At 38.0% G+C, this 16990-nt stretch overlaps 1 protein-coding gene across 8 annotated transcripts in view; it reads left to right on the top strand.

Annotated features, from left to right (window-relative positions):
* The window catches only part of rc3h2 (ring finger and CCCH-type domains 2), a 124818-nt gene that overhangs the window by 66411 nt on the left and 41417 nt on the right, over positions 1-16990 (top strand). For all 8 annotated transcript variants that reach the window (XM_043720120.2, XM_043720119.2, XM_043720115.2 and 5 more), the window contains 8 exons: positions 1616-1849; positions 2880-3055; positions 6592-6792; positions 7818-7950; positions 9555-9673; positions 12540-12652; positions 13527-13832; positions 16198-16406. In XM_043720120.2, the coding sequence (XP_043576055.1) occupies positions 1616-1849; positions 2880-3055; positions 6592-6792; positions 7818-7950; positions 9555-9673; positions 12540-12652; positions 13527-13832; positions 16198-16406 (1491 nt within the window). The remainder of the gene's footprint in view (positions 1-1615; positions 1850-2879; positions 3056-6591; positions 6793-7817; positions 7951-9554; positions 9674-12539; positions 12653-13526; positions 13833-16197; positions 16407-16990) is intronic.

Genomic DNA, 16990 nt, shown 5'->3' with positions numbered 1-16990 from the left:
GTGGTGCTAATTTCTCTTCCTGATATTAACTATTTCAGAAGCAATCATGCCTCCAGTGTGTTTCTGCTTTGCAATAAAAAGCATCTCCAGTGTGAAGGTAGTTACTTTAATTCCCCTCATCAGTTGCTGTAATGTTTAACAGATCAGAGAGTTTAATAAGTGTGAACCAGTCACACCATGCCTCCTGCAAACATGTGAAAGTATCTGGAGAAGGAATATTGTGAAACAGTGGTCTGATCAACAAAAGGATCATCTTGGTGGACAGGAACCACTGAACTACCTTCCAAGTCTTTCCCTCCACCCATTGCACCTTTTTTTAAAAATCTGTTTGTCTCTGTTTGTGTGTGCAGAGGGGAGATTTGAGGGGATTAAAATTAAAACTAAGGTTTGTTAACAGTTCATGATTTGTTTATCTGTAGTTAGAATTTATTTATTTGTAATAAATAGTGGTTCTTGTTAAGTGGCCTATGCTTTCTGTCAACCTGGATCTAAAACACAGGTAAATTGGAGAAGTCTGCATATTCTTTTAAAGCCTTTAATTTTTGGGTTGCCTCTGGGAATAACAGGACTGGATTTGCAGTGCCCTAGAGGAGAAAGTGAGGACTGCAGATGCTGAGATCAGAGCTGAAAATGTGTTTCTGGAAAAGCGCAGCAGGTCAGGCAGCATCCAGGGAACAGGAGAATCGACGTTTCGGGCATAAGCCCTTCTTCAGCCATTCCTGAAGAAGGGCTTATGCCCGAAACGTCGATTCTCCTGTTCCCTGGATGCTGCCTGACCTGCTGCGCTTTTCCAGCAACACATTTTCAGCTTTGCAGTGCCCTACACCAGTGAAGCATAACATATTTTAGAACTAATATGGTACAGTTTAGAGAGTTGTAAGAAGCAAATCTGAAGGGAAAAGCAGGTGTTGGGGAGTAGGAGGGATAGTGAGAAAGCAAAAGAGTTGTAAAGGGAAGAGGTAATGGACGAATGGGGGAAGGAGGAGTGTTTAAAGTAAGGCAATTCAGATCAGTAGGAATAGCAAGATTAAACCATGGGCCAGCAACATGGAGGATGCCAGGTAAATTATTTCAAAAAACTGGTAACCTTTCAAAAATATCATCTTTTACTTTCACCACATGTCTCTGTTCTAATCCTTGATTTGTCCTTTTCTAAAAAGTAGTAGTTAAAAGTACTTTTAGCTTCTTCTTGGGGACTGTGAAAATTTACTCGGTGATTTGCTGCTTGGCCGGCCTGATGACATAATTGCTTCTCCACTCTAGGAATGCCTGCTGAAAAATAATGCATGTAGTTGCATTACCACTGCACTGTGCCAGAGCTGAAATTCTCATGACAAAAGTTCTTTGCCAATGAGAGCAAAATCAAGCCTCTGATGGTCGCATGTGGCAATCTTTTCCATAGTGGTAACCAATTGCCTCTTTTTCACATGTCAAAGTTGATGTTTATTGAATTGTTGAGGACTTCATTTCATAAGTTCCTTTAAAATATTGATGTTTAGCATGCATCTTTGTTGTCTATTAAATTCATGAAAGTGGAGTATCCAAATATCATCCATGAGTAACATGAGCTTCAAAAGTTTTCTTACTTATTTGATAATTTTAACTTATTGTTCAGGTGTTGCAAGTTTAAATCAGAGTGCACTGAGTCGACCAATGCAGCGAAAACTGGTTACCTTGGTTAACTGTCAGTTGGTAGAAGAGGAAGGGCGTGTTCGAGCAATGCGGGCAGCAAGATCACTGGGAGAAAGGACAGTTACTGAGCTCATTCTGCAGCATCAGAATCCCCAGCAACTATCTGCCAATTTGTGGGCAGCAGTGAGAGCCAGAGGTTGTCAATTTTTGGGACCAGGTAAGTGGTAAGGAAGAATATATTTTTCAGAATTGTTATTCCTACCAAAAGTTTGTTGTCTTGTAACTAAAGGTATGTGTATACCATTGTTAGCTGTCATTTGGTTGTAATATTCCCCTTTACTGGGAGGCTTTGGGTTCAAATTCCCTCAAACTTGAGCACAAAAATATAGTCTGACCCTTTTAGATTTCACTTTTTTAAAGTATACAGCAACAATTAAAACCTGAAGCAATGGGGACCTGGATAATAATAATTACCTTTTTGGTAGTAGAGTGGTTAATTTATGATGAGAATGTTGTAAAGGAATCTTTGACAGCTAATTTAGAGTCATTTAAATTTGCTTCAGATTTCCACTGGAACTGGATCAGCTCTAACTTTCTGTAGCAATATCAGTTCATGCTCGTGCAGTGGTTTCAATGTATTCCATGGTAAGCCAGAGCAGGTGATATAATTATCACAATGCTAATGAAAGCTCAATATAATTTTAAACATAAAGCGCATAGAATGGCACAGCATGTTTGGGCAGTAATTTTTGATTTTTTTGTGTTTGCTGACTTTCATCTTTTTGCCTGACGTTTCTGTAATATTTGCACACACAAAATAGTGAGTGACTTTAGCCTCCCTGTTATTTTAATAGTGAATGATGGGTTAGCGTGTTTTCAGGATAGGTATTGTAAGTTGCCTAACAGTATCTACTTGACCATGTCGACGGTGATTTTATATTTGAAGTGTCGTTTTTCTGTATGACTGAATGGGTTTGAAACATTTGATAATTTGGTTCTTCATTCCTTCCAGATGGAGAGTTGATTCTCTTGTGTGTTGCTATTTTATTGTATAGATCAAATAAATACATTGGAACATTGCGTTGCTGTTCGAATCTGGCTTATCATTCAGTTAGACCAAGGTTGAGCTGTACCTCATCTTCCTACCTGTGTTCCATATAACTTGACATCTTAACAAATCAGTATCCTTTTAGAATTCTTACATATATCCAAATTATAATGCTGTATTTCCCATTTTCCTTTGACAGCTATGCAGGAAGAAGCTCTTAAATTGGTCTTACTTGCATTGGAAGATGGGTCAGCACTCTCTCGGAAAGTGCTGGTTCTTTTTGTTGTTCAAAGGCTGGAACCACGATTTCCTCAGGCATCCAAAACTAGTATTGGTCATGTGGTACAACTCTTGTACCGTGCTTCATGCTTTAAGGTACAATCTTTGTTTCTATTTACCCAATTTTATTTTCTCCTAAATCTAAATTTTATGTATATTATGTCAAGTATTTAACTATAATTGCATTAGTGAGTTGGATATTTTTTGCTCCTGACTTTAATTTCCCAAGCATCATCATTGTCCAACCTATCTCTCTGCTTTTTCTTAAATTCTGTTTTTAATTTTCTCCACCCCTTTTTATGCTGTGACATTGCAGGAAGGAGTTTTTTTCTTTCTTCACTATAGTCTTACCAGATGATAGGACTGCTCTCCTATAATAGAGAGGTGGCTGATGGTTTAACCAGAGGGTCCCATGCATCAGGTGAGAGGAGAGGTTGAGGAGGAAAGTCCTTCATGGTAACTTCAGTGAGTTCGGGAATTGAACCCTACTGTTGGTGTCACTCTGCATCAAAAACCAACCATCCAGCTAACTCAACTAGCCAACCCCTCCCATTGCAGGAAAGGGGTGTTGGAAACCAGTTCTTGAGCTTTTGCTATGCTACAATTGAGTTTGATCACTAGAAGATGCAGGGAATCAGCATATGATGATATTCCCTCTGATTTTTAATCTCTTGACCCCCTGGTTTAAAAAAAAATCTTTCTCCTCAGAGTCATAGAGATGTCCAGCATGGAAACGGACCCTTCGGTCCAACCCGTCCACGCAGACCAGATATCCCAACCCAATCTAGTCCCACCTGCCAGCACCCGGCCCATATCCCTCCAAACCCTTCCTATTCATATACCCATCCAAATGTCTCTTAAATGTTGCAATTGTACCAGCCTCCACCACATCCTCTGGCAGCTCATTCCATACACACACCACCCTCTGCGTGAAAAGTTGCCCCTTAGATCTCTCTTATATCTTTCCCCTCTCACCCTAAACCTATGCCCTCTAGTTCTGGACTCCCTGACCCCAGGGAAAAGACTTTGCCTATTTATCCTATCCATGCCCCTCATCATTTTGTAAACCTCTGTGAGGTCACCCCTCAGCCTCTGACGCTCCAGGGAAAACAGCCCCACCCTGTTCAGCCTCTCCCTGTAGCTCAGATCCTCCAACATCCTTGTAAATCTTTTCTGAACCCTTTCAAGTTTCACAACTTCTTTCCGATAGGAAGGAGACCAGAATTGCATGCAATATTCCATCAGATTATGAATTTGCTGTAAGGAAGTCAAGCCTATTATTACATTATGTTAATGTAAGCCTTGGGCACATTTTAATCATTAATATAAACATGTCGGATTAGCATTAGAAGTGGTGAATTTGCTGAAAGTTCATAAATGAAAGAAAATTGCACTATTTATGAATATTATTTTCTCTTCCACCTCATGATAACAATGTCGGCTATTTTGTAAGTTTATTTTCTTTGTTTTGCTATTAAATGAAGTGGTGCTACTATCCCTGGTGCAGACAGATGAAAAATTGACCATTTTAAAAATGGTACTTTTGCAAATGCAGTGCTGTAAATAAAGCTTAAATTTTGTGGCCTCAAATTGGTCTTCAACTAGAAAGCAGAATCCATAATGGCTTATTTTGAAAATTTAGGCTTTTCAATAATGGTCATTATTTAAATAGAATAAGGTTTAATGTTAAGAAAGCCAATTACACTATTCCTGATAAACCATTTGTTGGTGCTTATAAATGCAAATTTTGGAAGGAAATATTGGAATGGTGGTAAGTGATTCAGCCGTTTAAGCACCTTTTTCAGTTTAATCATGTCTGATCTGTATCTTGATCCCAATTTAGTCCTGTAACTCTTTAATATCCATGGCCTCCAAAAAAATGACCAATTCTTATTTTAAAATCTTTTAATTGAATTGTTTTCAACACCATTTCTGCAAGGGCGAGTTCAGTAGTCAATGAAGAAATGCTTGCTCCATTTGCCGTTAATGGCTTTGCTTTATGCAAGAAATTGGAGCAGAAGTAAACCAATACTATCTGTTGTGTTCTCGGCCATTCAAGATGATTATTGCTGACTTTGGGCTTCAACTGCAATTTCTTTCCTGCTCCTTGTATCCATCGTCTCTCTGAGATATCAAAAATCCATCTACTTCTGTGATATATCCACAACCACCTTCATTCATAAGGCTTTGAATGAAATTATTTCTCCTAAACTTGATTTAATTGGTTGTCTTGTTATCCTGAGTTTATGCTGGTGCGTTTTGGATTCTCCAGTCAGCAGAAACACGCCTCTTCAGCATTTGTTTATATTTCAATAAGATTGTCTCTCTTTTCTAAATCCAGAGAATATTTGCTCAGCTTCTTTTCAAAGGACAATCCCCTCATCCAGTTGCAAATTCTTTGAACTTGCTGTACCATCTGCAGTACAGGGGTGTCAGTTCTTAAATGTGGATAACTAAACTAGTGAAACTTTGCATGAAGTCCTGTACAAATTTTGCTCAACAATTTCTGTATTCTAATTTTTTGCATAAAGGCCAACAGCCCTTTCTAATTGTCTGCTTGTACATGTATGCTGACTTTACACGTTCCTTGAATGAGCACATCCAAGTCTATCAGAACATCAGCGTTTGAGTTTCATTACTTTTTCAAATTTATTCTGCTTTTCTGTTCTTGCAACAAAAGAGAACAGCTTGATACTCCTCTGATTTGCACCATCTATCACGTTGTTGCATGCTTACTTAGCCTATCTATCTCTCTTTGGTGTCTGCACTTTCCCAGCTTGCCTTTCCACTTAGTTTTGTATCATCAGCAAGCTTGGAGACATAACTCTCTGTTCCTCTGAATCACTAATATAGATAAATCGCTAAATCCACAACATTGACCCTTGAGGGCCTCCACTAGTCACAGCCGACGAACTTCCTGCTTGCAACCACTCCCTGCTTCATGTTAACCAATCCTCTCTGAATGTTAATCTAATATTCCTAAGTCTATATTCCCTTATGTAACACCACAATTTGTTGAGCAAGATTGCCTTTTGTAAGATTATGTTTACTTGTTCAAATCAACTATACTTGAAGCACATTTAAGGTTTATTATTAAATAGATACCAGCATTTTTCCAATGACTGTCAGTTTAACTGTCCTGTGGTTCTCTGTGGTTTTGTCTTTCTCTCCTTTCTTATAGGAAATCAGCTTCCAATGTGATGGGACTCGAATCTAAGGAATTTTGGAAAATCATAGCTTGCGCATTTGTCCTCTCTGCAGCTATTGTTTTACTGTCTTAAGTTTTATTTTTGTTTTTGTTCTGGACTGTCTCTCTTTGTCTCTTGTCATCAAATACGTATTCTACAAATCTTGATTGCAACATTCGCACCCTCCTTTCTGTATTTAAATGAATACTAGTGTAGTCTGTTCAATTTGACTTGCTATTTTAGATGATCTAGCCCTTTCAAAACTGCATCTCCTTTGAGGGCAATGTGTTTTTCCTAAATGCGGTAATTTAGATTGGCTGTAAACATAGTTGACTCAGCACTGAGTGATGAAAGAACAATAACTAAGCTCGTTTAATGATTTATCTTCTGTGCTATTAAATTTTTCTATGCTTTTCTTTCTTACTGTGGACTGTTTCTCTGTAGGTTACTAAAAGGGATGAAGACTCTTCTCTGATGCAACTGAAAGAAGAGTTTCGTACTTATGAAGCTTTGCGCAGGGAGCATGATGCACAGATTGTTCATATTGCCATGGAGGCTGGACTTCGAATTTCCCCTGAGCAATGGTCTTCTCTTTTGTATGGAGATTTGGCACATAAATCACATATGCAGTCTATCATTGATAAGGTAGTTGTTGCAGAAAACTTGTAAATGATGCTTTTTTTTCCAGTGAAATGTTCGCGTTGCAATGCGACTTTAGCTCAGAACATATTTACAAAAACATTGTTTAGCCATTTTAACATGTGAAAAATATTTGGTTTGTGAAAAGAATGTTAGTTAAAGGCAGAATTAATTAATTCCTACCATAAATCTTACACTATTTCATTACAAAATAGTTTGATGTCATTTATAAAGTATTTAAATTTTTGTATGTCAGATTTATTAATAACTGCTGATTATTAATTGGTCAGCATTTTCAATGCTGGAAATTTTTTGCTTTCAACCTTGATTATCATGCTCCTATAATAACTGCATGCCCAATGTGGTATAGTAGTAAATAAGTGCCCCCAAGTGGCCTTTGTGTCCATTGTTAGGTATTGACTGCATAGTTTGGCTTTAAATTCTTGATTTCTTAATAGTTCAACCTGAGCAAGAACAGAGATTCAATGTTCCTGTTGAAATGCATTGGGTGATAACTCATTTTTCAGAAAATGCTTAGAACAAGTCATTTACTTATCATCAAAGATGTGAATATATAATTGCAATAATGGCTGAAAATAGAGAAAAACCCTTCTACCTTAATCATCACTTGCATGATATTTCAATAGAGGCAGAAATGTTACTCCAAAATAATTTTATTAATATTCACAGAGCTGCAAAGGCATGTGTTACATGCAGTCCCTGTGCGGTATATGTTGTCATTCTGGCTAACCTGAAGGAAACTAACCAATTTAGAATTAATGTATTGTCATTTTACAGTTTTGGCATGCAGCTGCAGACTCTTCTTGAGCTTTATACTTTTGACATACTTGAAATTTCATGTCAGACTTTTTAATGAATTTGTTAGTAATGGTTAAACTTCCAGTACAGTTTCTGATAAATCTTTGCAACAAAATTAATTGTGTAATTGAATATTTTGTTTATAAGTTACTTAAGTCATATTTTAATTGTTTATTTTAAGCCATTCTTTACCCTTATTTCCTTGTATCAAGCTCCAATCCCCAGAATCTTTTGCGAAGAGTGTACAGGAATTGACTATTGTCCTACAACGGACAACAGATCCAGCTAATTTGAACCGACTCCGATCCCATCTTGAACTTCTGGCTAATATTGATCCTAACCCAGGTATGTATGAATTTGTAACATTTCTAATCTAGAAGAACATTGAATTTCAAAGAAAGTACACTATATGTATATTTATCCCTTGATTTTATCCCGATATTTTAGAGTTAGCTACTTTCCTGGAAGAAATAAATCATTACCAGTGATATTGCAGCTATGGCACTCCTGCTATGAAGTTGGAGGTGTGTACTGTATCTTTTAAGAGAGAGTGAATACAGGCACCTGTCATGTGACTGACAGCAGTCTCAGCGTTTACTGGAAAACTGAAAGTATGTAACATTTGGCTGTGAACAACTACTTGAGCTTGGTTGCTGTTTTCACAGCCATTTGATTTAACCAATCAGTTTAAATTATGCCCCAAAATACTAAAACCCAATCACATTTTACTGTTTTGACAACATTGGACCAATGAGACAATCCAATGTTTTGAGGTATTAAAAAGCAGGTATTTTGGACAGTTAGCCAGAGAAAGAGCACCACCTGCCATTGTCATACAGAATGTCCGCAAATCCTCTCTCTGAAGGGTACCTTCCTTTCATATGAAAAATCTGTGCAGCAGAAGACCGAAGACAACCCAGGGAGACCTACAAACAGAGGAGAATCATCACCCAAAGAGGACAACTGCGGTCTAGTTTTGAAAATTGATGTGATGGAAACTTAATAGGGGCTTTATAGGATCAGTGAAGGGCTTATGCCCGAAACGTCGATTCTCCTGTTCCCTGGAATGCTGCCTGACCTGCTGCGCTTTTCCAGCAACACATTTTCAGCTTTATAGGATCAGTGTATTGTTATAGAGTGGGAGGTAGATGACAAATCTTTAAGAGAAAGGAGGCTTAGTAGTTGTAAATAGTTGTTTAATGTTCTCTTTTGGAGTTAAAGAATAGAATTTTAATATTTTTTTAAGTAGTGGAATTTGGGTAGTTCTCTGTCACTCATACTTAAACAGATTGCGAAGCGTGGTGAGCTTTTCTGTGTTTGGTTTAATTAGCAGAGGGGTTCACTGCTGTGTCGTAACATTGTGTTTTTAAGCCATGCATAGTGTTTTAGATTGCTTGATTCTAACTTCATAAACTGCACATTACTATTTTAATGGGTTGGTATTTTGTATTTTGTCTTTACTGATTTTATCACTTTAGAGCATGTTTGTTACAATAGAAATTGAATAACTGGCTCAGTTTGATGGAGCACTGTACAATATGGCTGTGGTGCAGTCTGCCCACAATATGCTATAATTGATTCTTGGTCCCTTGTGTTAGCTGAGTTCTGCCAGAGCAGCAATAAAGATTATAAAATTGGCATTTGCCCAGGATGTGTTTTGATTCTTGATCATTATTCGAATAGCTTCTCCCGGTTGGATATGCACTAAGAGTAAAACAGGATTGATGATGATTCTGCAATGAATAATCAAAATGGTCACCTTCCAGAATTATGTCATTTGGATGAGGTGCCACAAAAATGCCAGAAAATATATTTTTGAACTTTTCCATGGTCAAAGAGATTAAAAACAAGAGTTAACACTTCTTCAGCACAACTGATTAATCTTTAATAGATTATATACATTGTTTTACGTGTTGCAGGAAAACGTGTTTTGTGTCTTTGTCTTTAAGATGCAGCACCTCCAACATGGGAGCAACTAGAGAATGCAATGGTAGCTGTAAGGACTGTAGTACATGGACTTGTGGATTTCATCCAGAACTTCAGTAAAAAAGGCCATGAAGCACCACAAGTAATACTTCTGTTCTGTGATTTCTTTTTAAAAAATGGCACTCTCTGCAGCTGTAGTTTTTTTAAAAAAAGGTGTTGACATAATGTAAGTGGAACTGGATCTTGTTGTGATGAAAATTAACTCTTCAAAGTAAGTTTAAAGACATAAGCAGAATTATATTTTGCTTTGAATTATTTCACAGCAAGCATTTTAAAGTATTTGATTATAGCTGAAAGAGACATTTTGTTGAAGCTTTTCATCTTGCCTCATGAGAAAATTCATGCAAGAAATATCAAGAACAGAAAATGATATTTTGAGGACAATGCTGATTGCTTGGCAAGTGAACTGTGGGAAAGGCGTTGCCTCTATTCTAGAATACAACATGTTTTGACAGTTAACTGCCAAACTTTGTTTAAATGTTAAACCAGACAAGTTGACTTTGATTAGTTAAATCAGGTTGTTGTGGAGCAGGACCATAAGACACAGAATTTATAGCAAAAGCTATAAAGGAACAGCACTCTGAAAGCTAGTACTTCAAAATATACCTGTTGGATTATAACCTGATGTTATGTGATTTTTTTCACTTTGTCCACCCCAGTCCAACACCAGCTCCTCCACATCTTGATTAGCCAAAGTATTGCCCCGAAAAATGAACAAGAGAATGCCTTAATTATTGAGTTGAAGCAATTGCAGTTTGGGTACCTGTTCTTTTCTATCAGCGTATGTGTATTCCAGTGTGCAAAAAATGTGCTACATGTAAGCCCAACAGACAATCCTAAATTAGTCGTCAGTGTAATTCATTGGACACTGGATTATTTAGCAAATGTTGTTCAGCACATGAACTGGCCGTATACTTGTGCAAATTGCTGCAATCACTTTTAAGCAGATTTTTCACAGACTGTGAAAGATTCCCTTCACACTTATGCATGCCGTACAGGTCTTGCCAGTTGCTGGCACTTTACTGTGCATATGTTCATTTGACATTGTTCATCTATTTATATCATTGCACCACTCAAGGAAGCAATGGGCATTTGTGCTGCAGCTCTATGTTAGGCCCTCCACCATTTATTAATCAGTATTTATTGACCTTATGAACTCAAACGTGATCAATTGAGTTTTTTTCTAACATCAGCATCTACGCCCAGATGTGGTATTGCTATGGGACTCTTACCAAGCCCATCTCTAGCAAAACTCTTTGTTGGGTACCACGAGAAAAGTCTCTTCAATGGCATGACCCCCAACCTCCGACCCATTGTACCTTGCCGATGTGCAGATGATGCATTTGCTATATTTTAATCCACCTCTGCATGTACAAAATTTCTAACATCCTAACTGGCTCCATCTTGAATTCAAATTGACCATTGAAATGGAGCAGTCAAATGAGCTCCCTTTCCTTGACATCTTAGTTGAAAAATTAACTGAGGGTTGTCTACAACTACATAATGCAAACCTTGTAAAATGTTTTGGGATTCCTGTAGTTCCATGTGCTACAACATTGACATGATCAGAAACCTCAAAAATATGGCCCAAGCCTTATTCACCATGCAAGCTTGATGCTGAAATACGGCACGTCAAAACCATTCTGTGGGATAATGGCTACCCTGATCAGCTTTCTTGCTGTATGTTATGCAAACTCATCATTGCATCTCAGGTCATCGCTTTTGTTCTGAGAAGTACTCAGTTTGTAGATTACCTTCAAATGTAAAATATCTTAAATCTTTGTGCAATAGATGATGCTGCTGTTTCCCGATACTAATTTGCTGTCAAACCCAAAAGATGTTCTGTCTGTCGCTCCTCCAAATGAGTAACATTAGATTATATTAGATTAGATTACTTACAGTGTGGAAACAGGCCCTTCGGCCCATGGTATATGAATTTCAAAGCCAGTGTGATGCTAAGGTCTGCAAGCTATACATTCCAGTGACTGGTTGATAGTATCAAATTCAATGTTCCTTTTGGTTGTTTGCATCAAACCAGATTCTGATTATATCCAAAAAGCTCCCATTTGCAAAGCTCTCTAAGCAAACTACTGCAGATACTGAGATCTGAAAGAAACAAAAAAAGAAGTTGCTGAAGAAACTCCAATAGATTTGGCAGAATCTATGGAGAGAATAAGTACTTTTTAAATCCTTTGACTATTCTTCAGAACAGTTCTGAAGAAGGGTCAATGGACTCAAAATATTAACTCTGTTTTCTCTCCACAGATGCTGCCAGACCTGCTGTAACTTGTTTCTCCAGTAACTTCTGAATTTCATTCTTGCAAAACTCTAAATCCAACATTGGATGTGATTCTGGAATTGGATGACACTTTAAGTAATTCTGACCATGCAAACAATAATGCTGACAACCAGTTTGGGATTGTCAATCAGGCTCACAGTTTCTACTACATTATAGATATTAATGCACAGGGCCCTAGTCTTTGCAAACATAAAAAGCATGTAGACACACTGCGCCATTTCAACTCAACAAAATAGATGGCAGCCTTTCTCTGGTGTGTTTCTTAGGGCATGCCTTTGCCAAACAGAATCAAACTGCCTGGTTTAAAATTTAAGCAAAACTTGGCAATTAACTGTTAATCTTCATTATCTCTCACATTCTCCCTGGCACTAGGTAGACTTTATCTGGTGTTGTATAAACATTTATTTTCCTTTTACTTTAATATGTCTTGTGAATTGTTCTGGTGAGTGCGAGTCTAAGAGCTTCAACAAAATGTCTTTTTCTCAGCAATACTGAAGTTCTATATTAACTGATTATTTGTAATACGAAGTGATCACTATAGAGCTAGAAATAATTCATTGCCATTGATAATGATTTATTGTAATTTTTGAAGGCATTTCAAAAATCAAATGTGCTCAGTCATATTCATAATATTCATTGTTACTTTCAGCCACAGCCAAACAGCAAATATAAAACCAGCATGTGCCGAGATCTTCGACAACAAGGAGGTTGTCCTCGTGGAGCTAACTGTACCTTTGCCCACTCCCAAGAAGAATTGGAAAAGTATATATGTTCTTTGAATTGTTTCATTCAATTTATACCTTTTTATCATTCATTGTGGAAAACAAGTCTATTTTGTGTCACTGACTTCATTCTCCAGATTCCGTGACAAAAATGTCCTCAATCATAAATAATGTTAGCGCTGTGAAATGTAACACTTTTGGGCATAACATATCAAGTACTTCTAAATTTAATTCTAAATTGGCTGGATGGATTTATTATTATTCAAAGATGCAATTCTTCCACTTAAAGTACAGCACACTGTCTGGTGGGTATATATACTTACTGCACTAGCTGCTCTTTTGTCAACTCTGAGGGAAATTAGGAACTTTATTGATGCTGCCATTCTGAACGAAGTATGAGCTGTGACACACGAATGAAGTCTTATTTTGTCATATGCTTTTGCATAATTTTTAAACCTTATTAAAAATATTAATAAAACAAAAGTAGCAGTCCATGCACTTATATTGAGGTTGTTGCAAAAATATGATAAAATTTAAGTAATCAATTTTGCGCAGTTGCAACATTGAGATGGCGTTATCAATCTCAACTCTTGTTGTTGGCCTTTTATTTCAGAATAATATCATGCAATTTTATACATGTTTAGTGCTTTTGAATTATGCAAGATTACAGATATGAAACTTGTTTTCACTCCGTGTCCAAGCTCCATTCCTGAGCATTTCCAGCATTTTCCTACTTTAATAATTTTTGTAAATTATTTTACAGTTCACATTTTGCTGTGAACTGCATTCAGATTGTGAGCTTTGTCTATTTTTTTTTAAAACAAGTGATCATTTAACATAGCTGGTCTTTACCATGAGTTCTACTGTTATTGGTTATATCATGTAAAAGTAGATATTTGTATCCTTGATAACAGATATCGGATGCGGAATAAGAAGATTAATGCTACTGTCAGGCCCTTCCCTCTGTCCCAAGCTCTTCAGAACAAAGTTGGAATCACTAATATAATCACAACATCCGCAGGGAATGTAGTTTCTATGACAGGATCCACTGAAACCACTGTGAAAATGGTGCAGACGCCAAATGGGATAATTAGTCCAGAAAGTACTCCACAACTAATACCACGCTGTGCAGATACCTCAGCTGCTTTAGAAAACGCTAAGAAAATTGGACAAAACTGCCTAAGTACATCTGGATCATTGTCTGGTTCACCACCAGAAAAGTAAGATACATCTTTTCTTCTGTAAAATTTCAGTTGCCGACAATGTTGTTGTTCTACACCTTCTGAGGAGAAAGTGAGGCCTGCAGATGCTGGAGATCAGAGCTGGAAATGTGTTGCTGGAAAAGCGCAGCAGGTCAGGCAGCATCCAGGGAACAGGAGAATCGACGTTTCGGGCATAAGCCCTTCTTCAGGAATGGGGAAAGTTTGTCCAGCAGGCTAAGATAAAAGGTAGGGAGGAGGGACTTGGGAGAGGGGCGTCGGAAATGTGATAGGTGGAAAGAGGTCAAGGTGAGGGTGATAGGTCAGACCACTCCCTCCGTGACTCCCTCGTCCCACTCCCTCGTCAGATCCACACCCCCCACCAACCCAACCTCCACTCCCGGCACCTTCCCCTGCAACCGCAGGAGGTGCAAGACTTGCGCCCACACCTCCCCCCTCACCTCCCTCCAAGGCCCCAAAGGAAACTTCCATATCCGCCACAGATTCACCTGCACCTCCACACATATCATCTATTGCATCCTCTGCACCCGATGTGGCCTCCTCTATATTGGGGAGACAGGCCGGCTACTTGCGGAGTGTTTCAGAGAACACCTCTGGGACACCCGGACCAACCAACCCAACCACCCTGTAGCTCAACATTTCAATTCCCCCTCCCACTCCACCAAGGATATGCAGGTCTTTGGACTCCTCCATCGTCAGACCACAACAAAACGACAGTTGGAGGAAGAACGCCTCATCTTCCGGCTAGGAACCCTCCAACCACAAGGGATGAACTCGGATTTCACCAGTTTCCTCATTTCCCCTCCCCCCACCCTGTCTCAGTCAAATCCATCAAATTCAGCACCGCCTTCCTAACCTGAAATCTTCTTCCCAACCTCTCCGCCCCCACCCCAGTCTGACCTATCACCCTCACCTTGACCTCTTTCCACCTATCACATTTCCAACGCCCCTCTCCCAAGTCCCTCCTCCCTACCTTTTATCTTAGCCTGCTGGACAAACTTTCCCCATTCCTGAAGAAGGGCTTATGCCCGAAACGTCGATTCTCCTGTTCCCTGGATGCTGCCTGACCTGCTGCGCTTTTCCAGCAACACATTTCCAGTTCTACACCTTCTGCTGATTAGTTTTGTCATCTACTATGATCAATCAAATGTCACAAATTGACAAGCACATTATGCAACCGGGTTTAAGACTTCCAAATTGGTACATATTAAATACTGTTTTGCAGAACAATCATCCCTTTTTAGTTGGTTCATGCAGTTTTCAGACCACACGCTTCCAACTAATCTCATACAGTCAGATGTTGTCTTGTCCTACTAGTTTGGCACAAACGTGATGTAGAATGTTTATAGTCACATTTTCTGAGAGATTCAGTTCCAGATGTTGTCATGTTTGTTCATGGGTGTATAATGCAGTACTAAAATTAGTTTATAAAGATATTCTGTGGAATTTCCAAATGTTATCTAGTGAAAATGTATTTTTTTCAAGATGGATTGCAGCTAATCTTTTGATATACTGAGATTATAATATCCAATGTGAATATATTTAGTAGATTCATGTTACTTTAAGTTGCAGACCATGGCATGTCATATTAATGTATTGAAAGGTTGTTTTTTGCAACCAGTAACAACATTTAAATGCTTAGCAGTTTGATGACCATTCTGAGGGGGAAAAGTTTATTTAACATTTCAGTACATACTTTGAGTATTAGACAGTTCTGAAATTTTGATTTTATTCTTCCTGAAATCATTCAAGTGAAAATAATTCATCCCTAGTCTCTATAGACGCCCTAGAGTGCCATAAAGGGACAAAAGTGGTACACAGTCAGTTTTTTTTTTATTAGAGAGATTGTGGATGTATTGTCAATTTGGTTTTTTGCCATAAGTGTAATGAGATTTCAGCTCACTAATGCATACAATGCATTTGGGTTAGATTCCTAAGAAAGTAACTGGACTCATTAATATTGTATCGAAGCCCACACAACTCTCTTTATTTCCTTTTATATATTTGACTCCTTTCAGGAGAAAATACTTGTGGCTTGAAAAGCTGAATTGTCCTTGGTTCTTAATAATTATTCCAAATCTTATTTAAAAATGATTTTTTAGGAATATCTTTAATAATTTTCCATTGGCGTTTATGTTGGGGATCTTAGCAACCAGATGGATCTTCATTTATATCATCTTCCATTTTGACTAGAATAACTCCCTGTTCTGTTTTAAAATAATCTCCATGGGATCACAGTGTGTAAAGAAGAAATTGGAAAAATATACTTTCAGCACTAAGTTTGCAAAATATATATAAACTATATTTTCTGGGCCAGCTAATTGAAATAGTGTTTTGCTACCAGACTGTACATTTATTTTTCCAGTAAAGTTGGCTCACCTCCCAAGACCATTCTCAACCAGGTGCTCGCTACCCCAGCTGTCGTATCATCACATATTGGGTCAGATGCAACTTCACTACCATCCTCAAAATCTGTGTCAAGGGTATCAGTATACCCATCCCAACAACCTGACTTGTATTATCAGGACCCCAGGACGCCAGTTTCATATGAACTGACTGCTTATCATCAGCCAGGTAAGTCACTGCTAGAATGATAAGCAATAAAATTTTATGTTAAGAGAAGAAACAATTCAACACATCTAATCTGTGGAGACTCTTGGTGCATTCTGAAACTAATCCCATAGTCTTGCTGTCTTTTTCCAGCTGTTAATCTACCTCTGTTTCATATATTTAGGCACATTTTCCATAAAGTCATGATATCGAAGATTATTTTTGCAACTTTTCTCTTGTTTAACAAAATAACTCTTTGTATCCATTTCACTCCCCATCTCTAGTGTCCTCTAGCTTCACACATTTGCGCTCTAATTTTGGCCTCTTGAGCATCTCTTTTTTTTTTATTACTACATAATTAGTGGCTGAATCTTCTTTTGCCCAGATTCTAAACTCTGGAATACCTTCTTACACCCCTCCACTTCACTACCTGTTTTTCCTCCTTTTAAGCTGTTACTTGATATTTCCTCTTTGACCAAACTTGTATTCATCTAATCTAATTGCTAGATATTCCAATCAGAAATGCAGTCATTGAAATGGAGGACATAACTCATAGTCTGAAGTTGTTGCATCCAGAAGGCTATAAAGCAGACAATAGGTCCAGTTCT

Source organism: Chiloscyllium plagiosum, unplaced genomic scaffold, assembly GCF_037043375.1.
Source record: "Chiloscyllium plagiosum isolate Xiang-an unplaced genomic scaffold, Cpla_swu_hap1 HiC_scaffold_21, whole genome shotgun sequence".
NCBI lineage: Eukaryota > Metazoa > Chordata > Chondrichthyes > Orectolobiformes > Hemiscylliidae > Chiloscyllium > Chiloscyllium plagiosum.
This window is presented reverse-complemented; position numbering and strand designations above follow the sequence as displayed.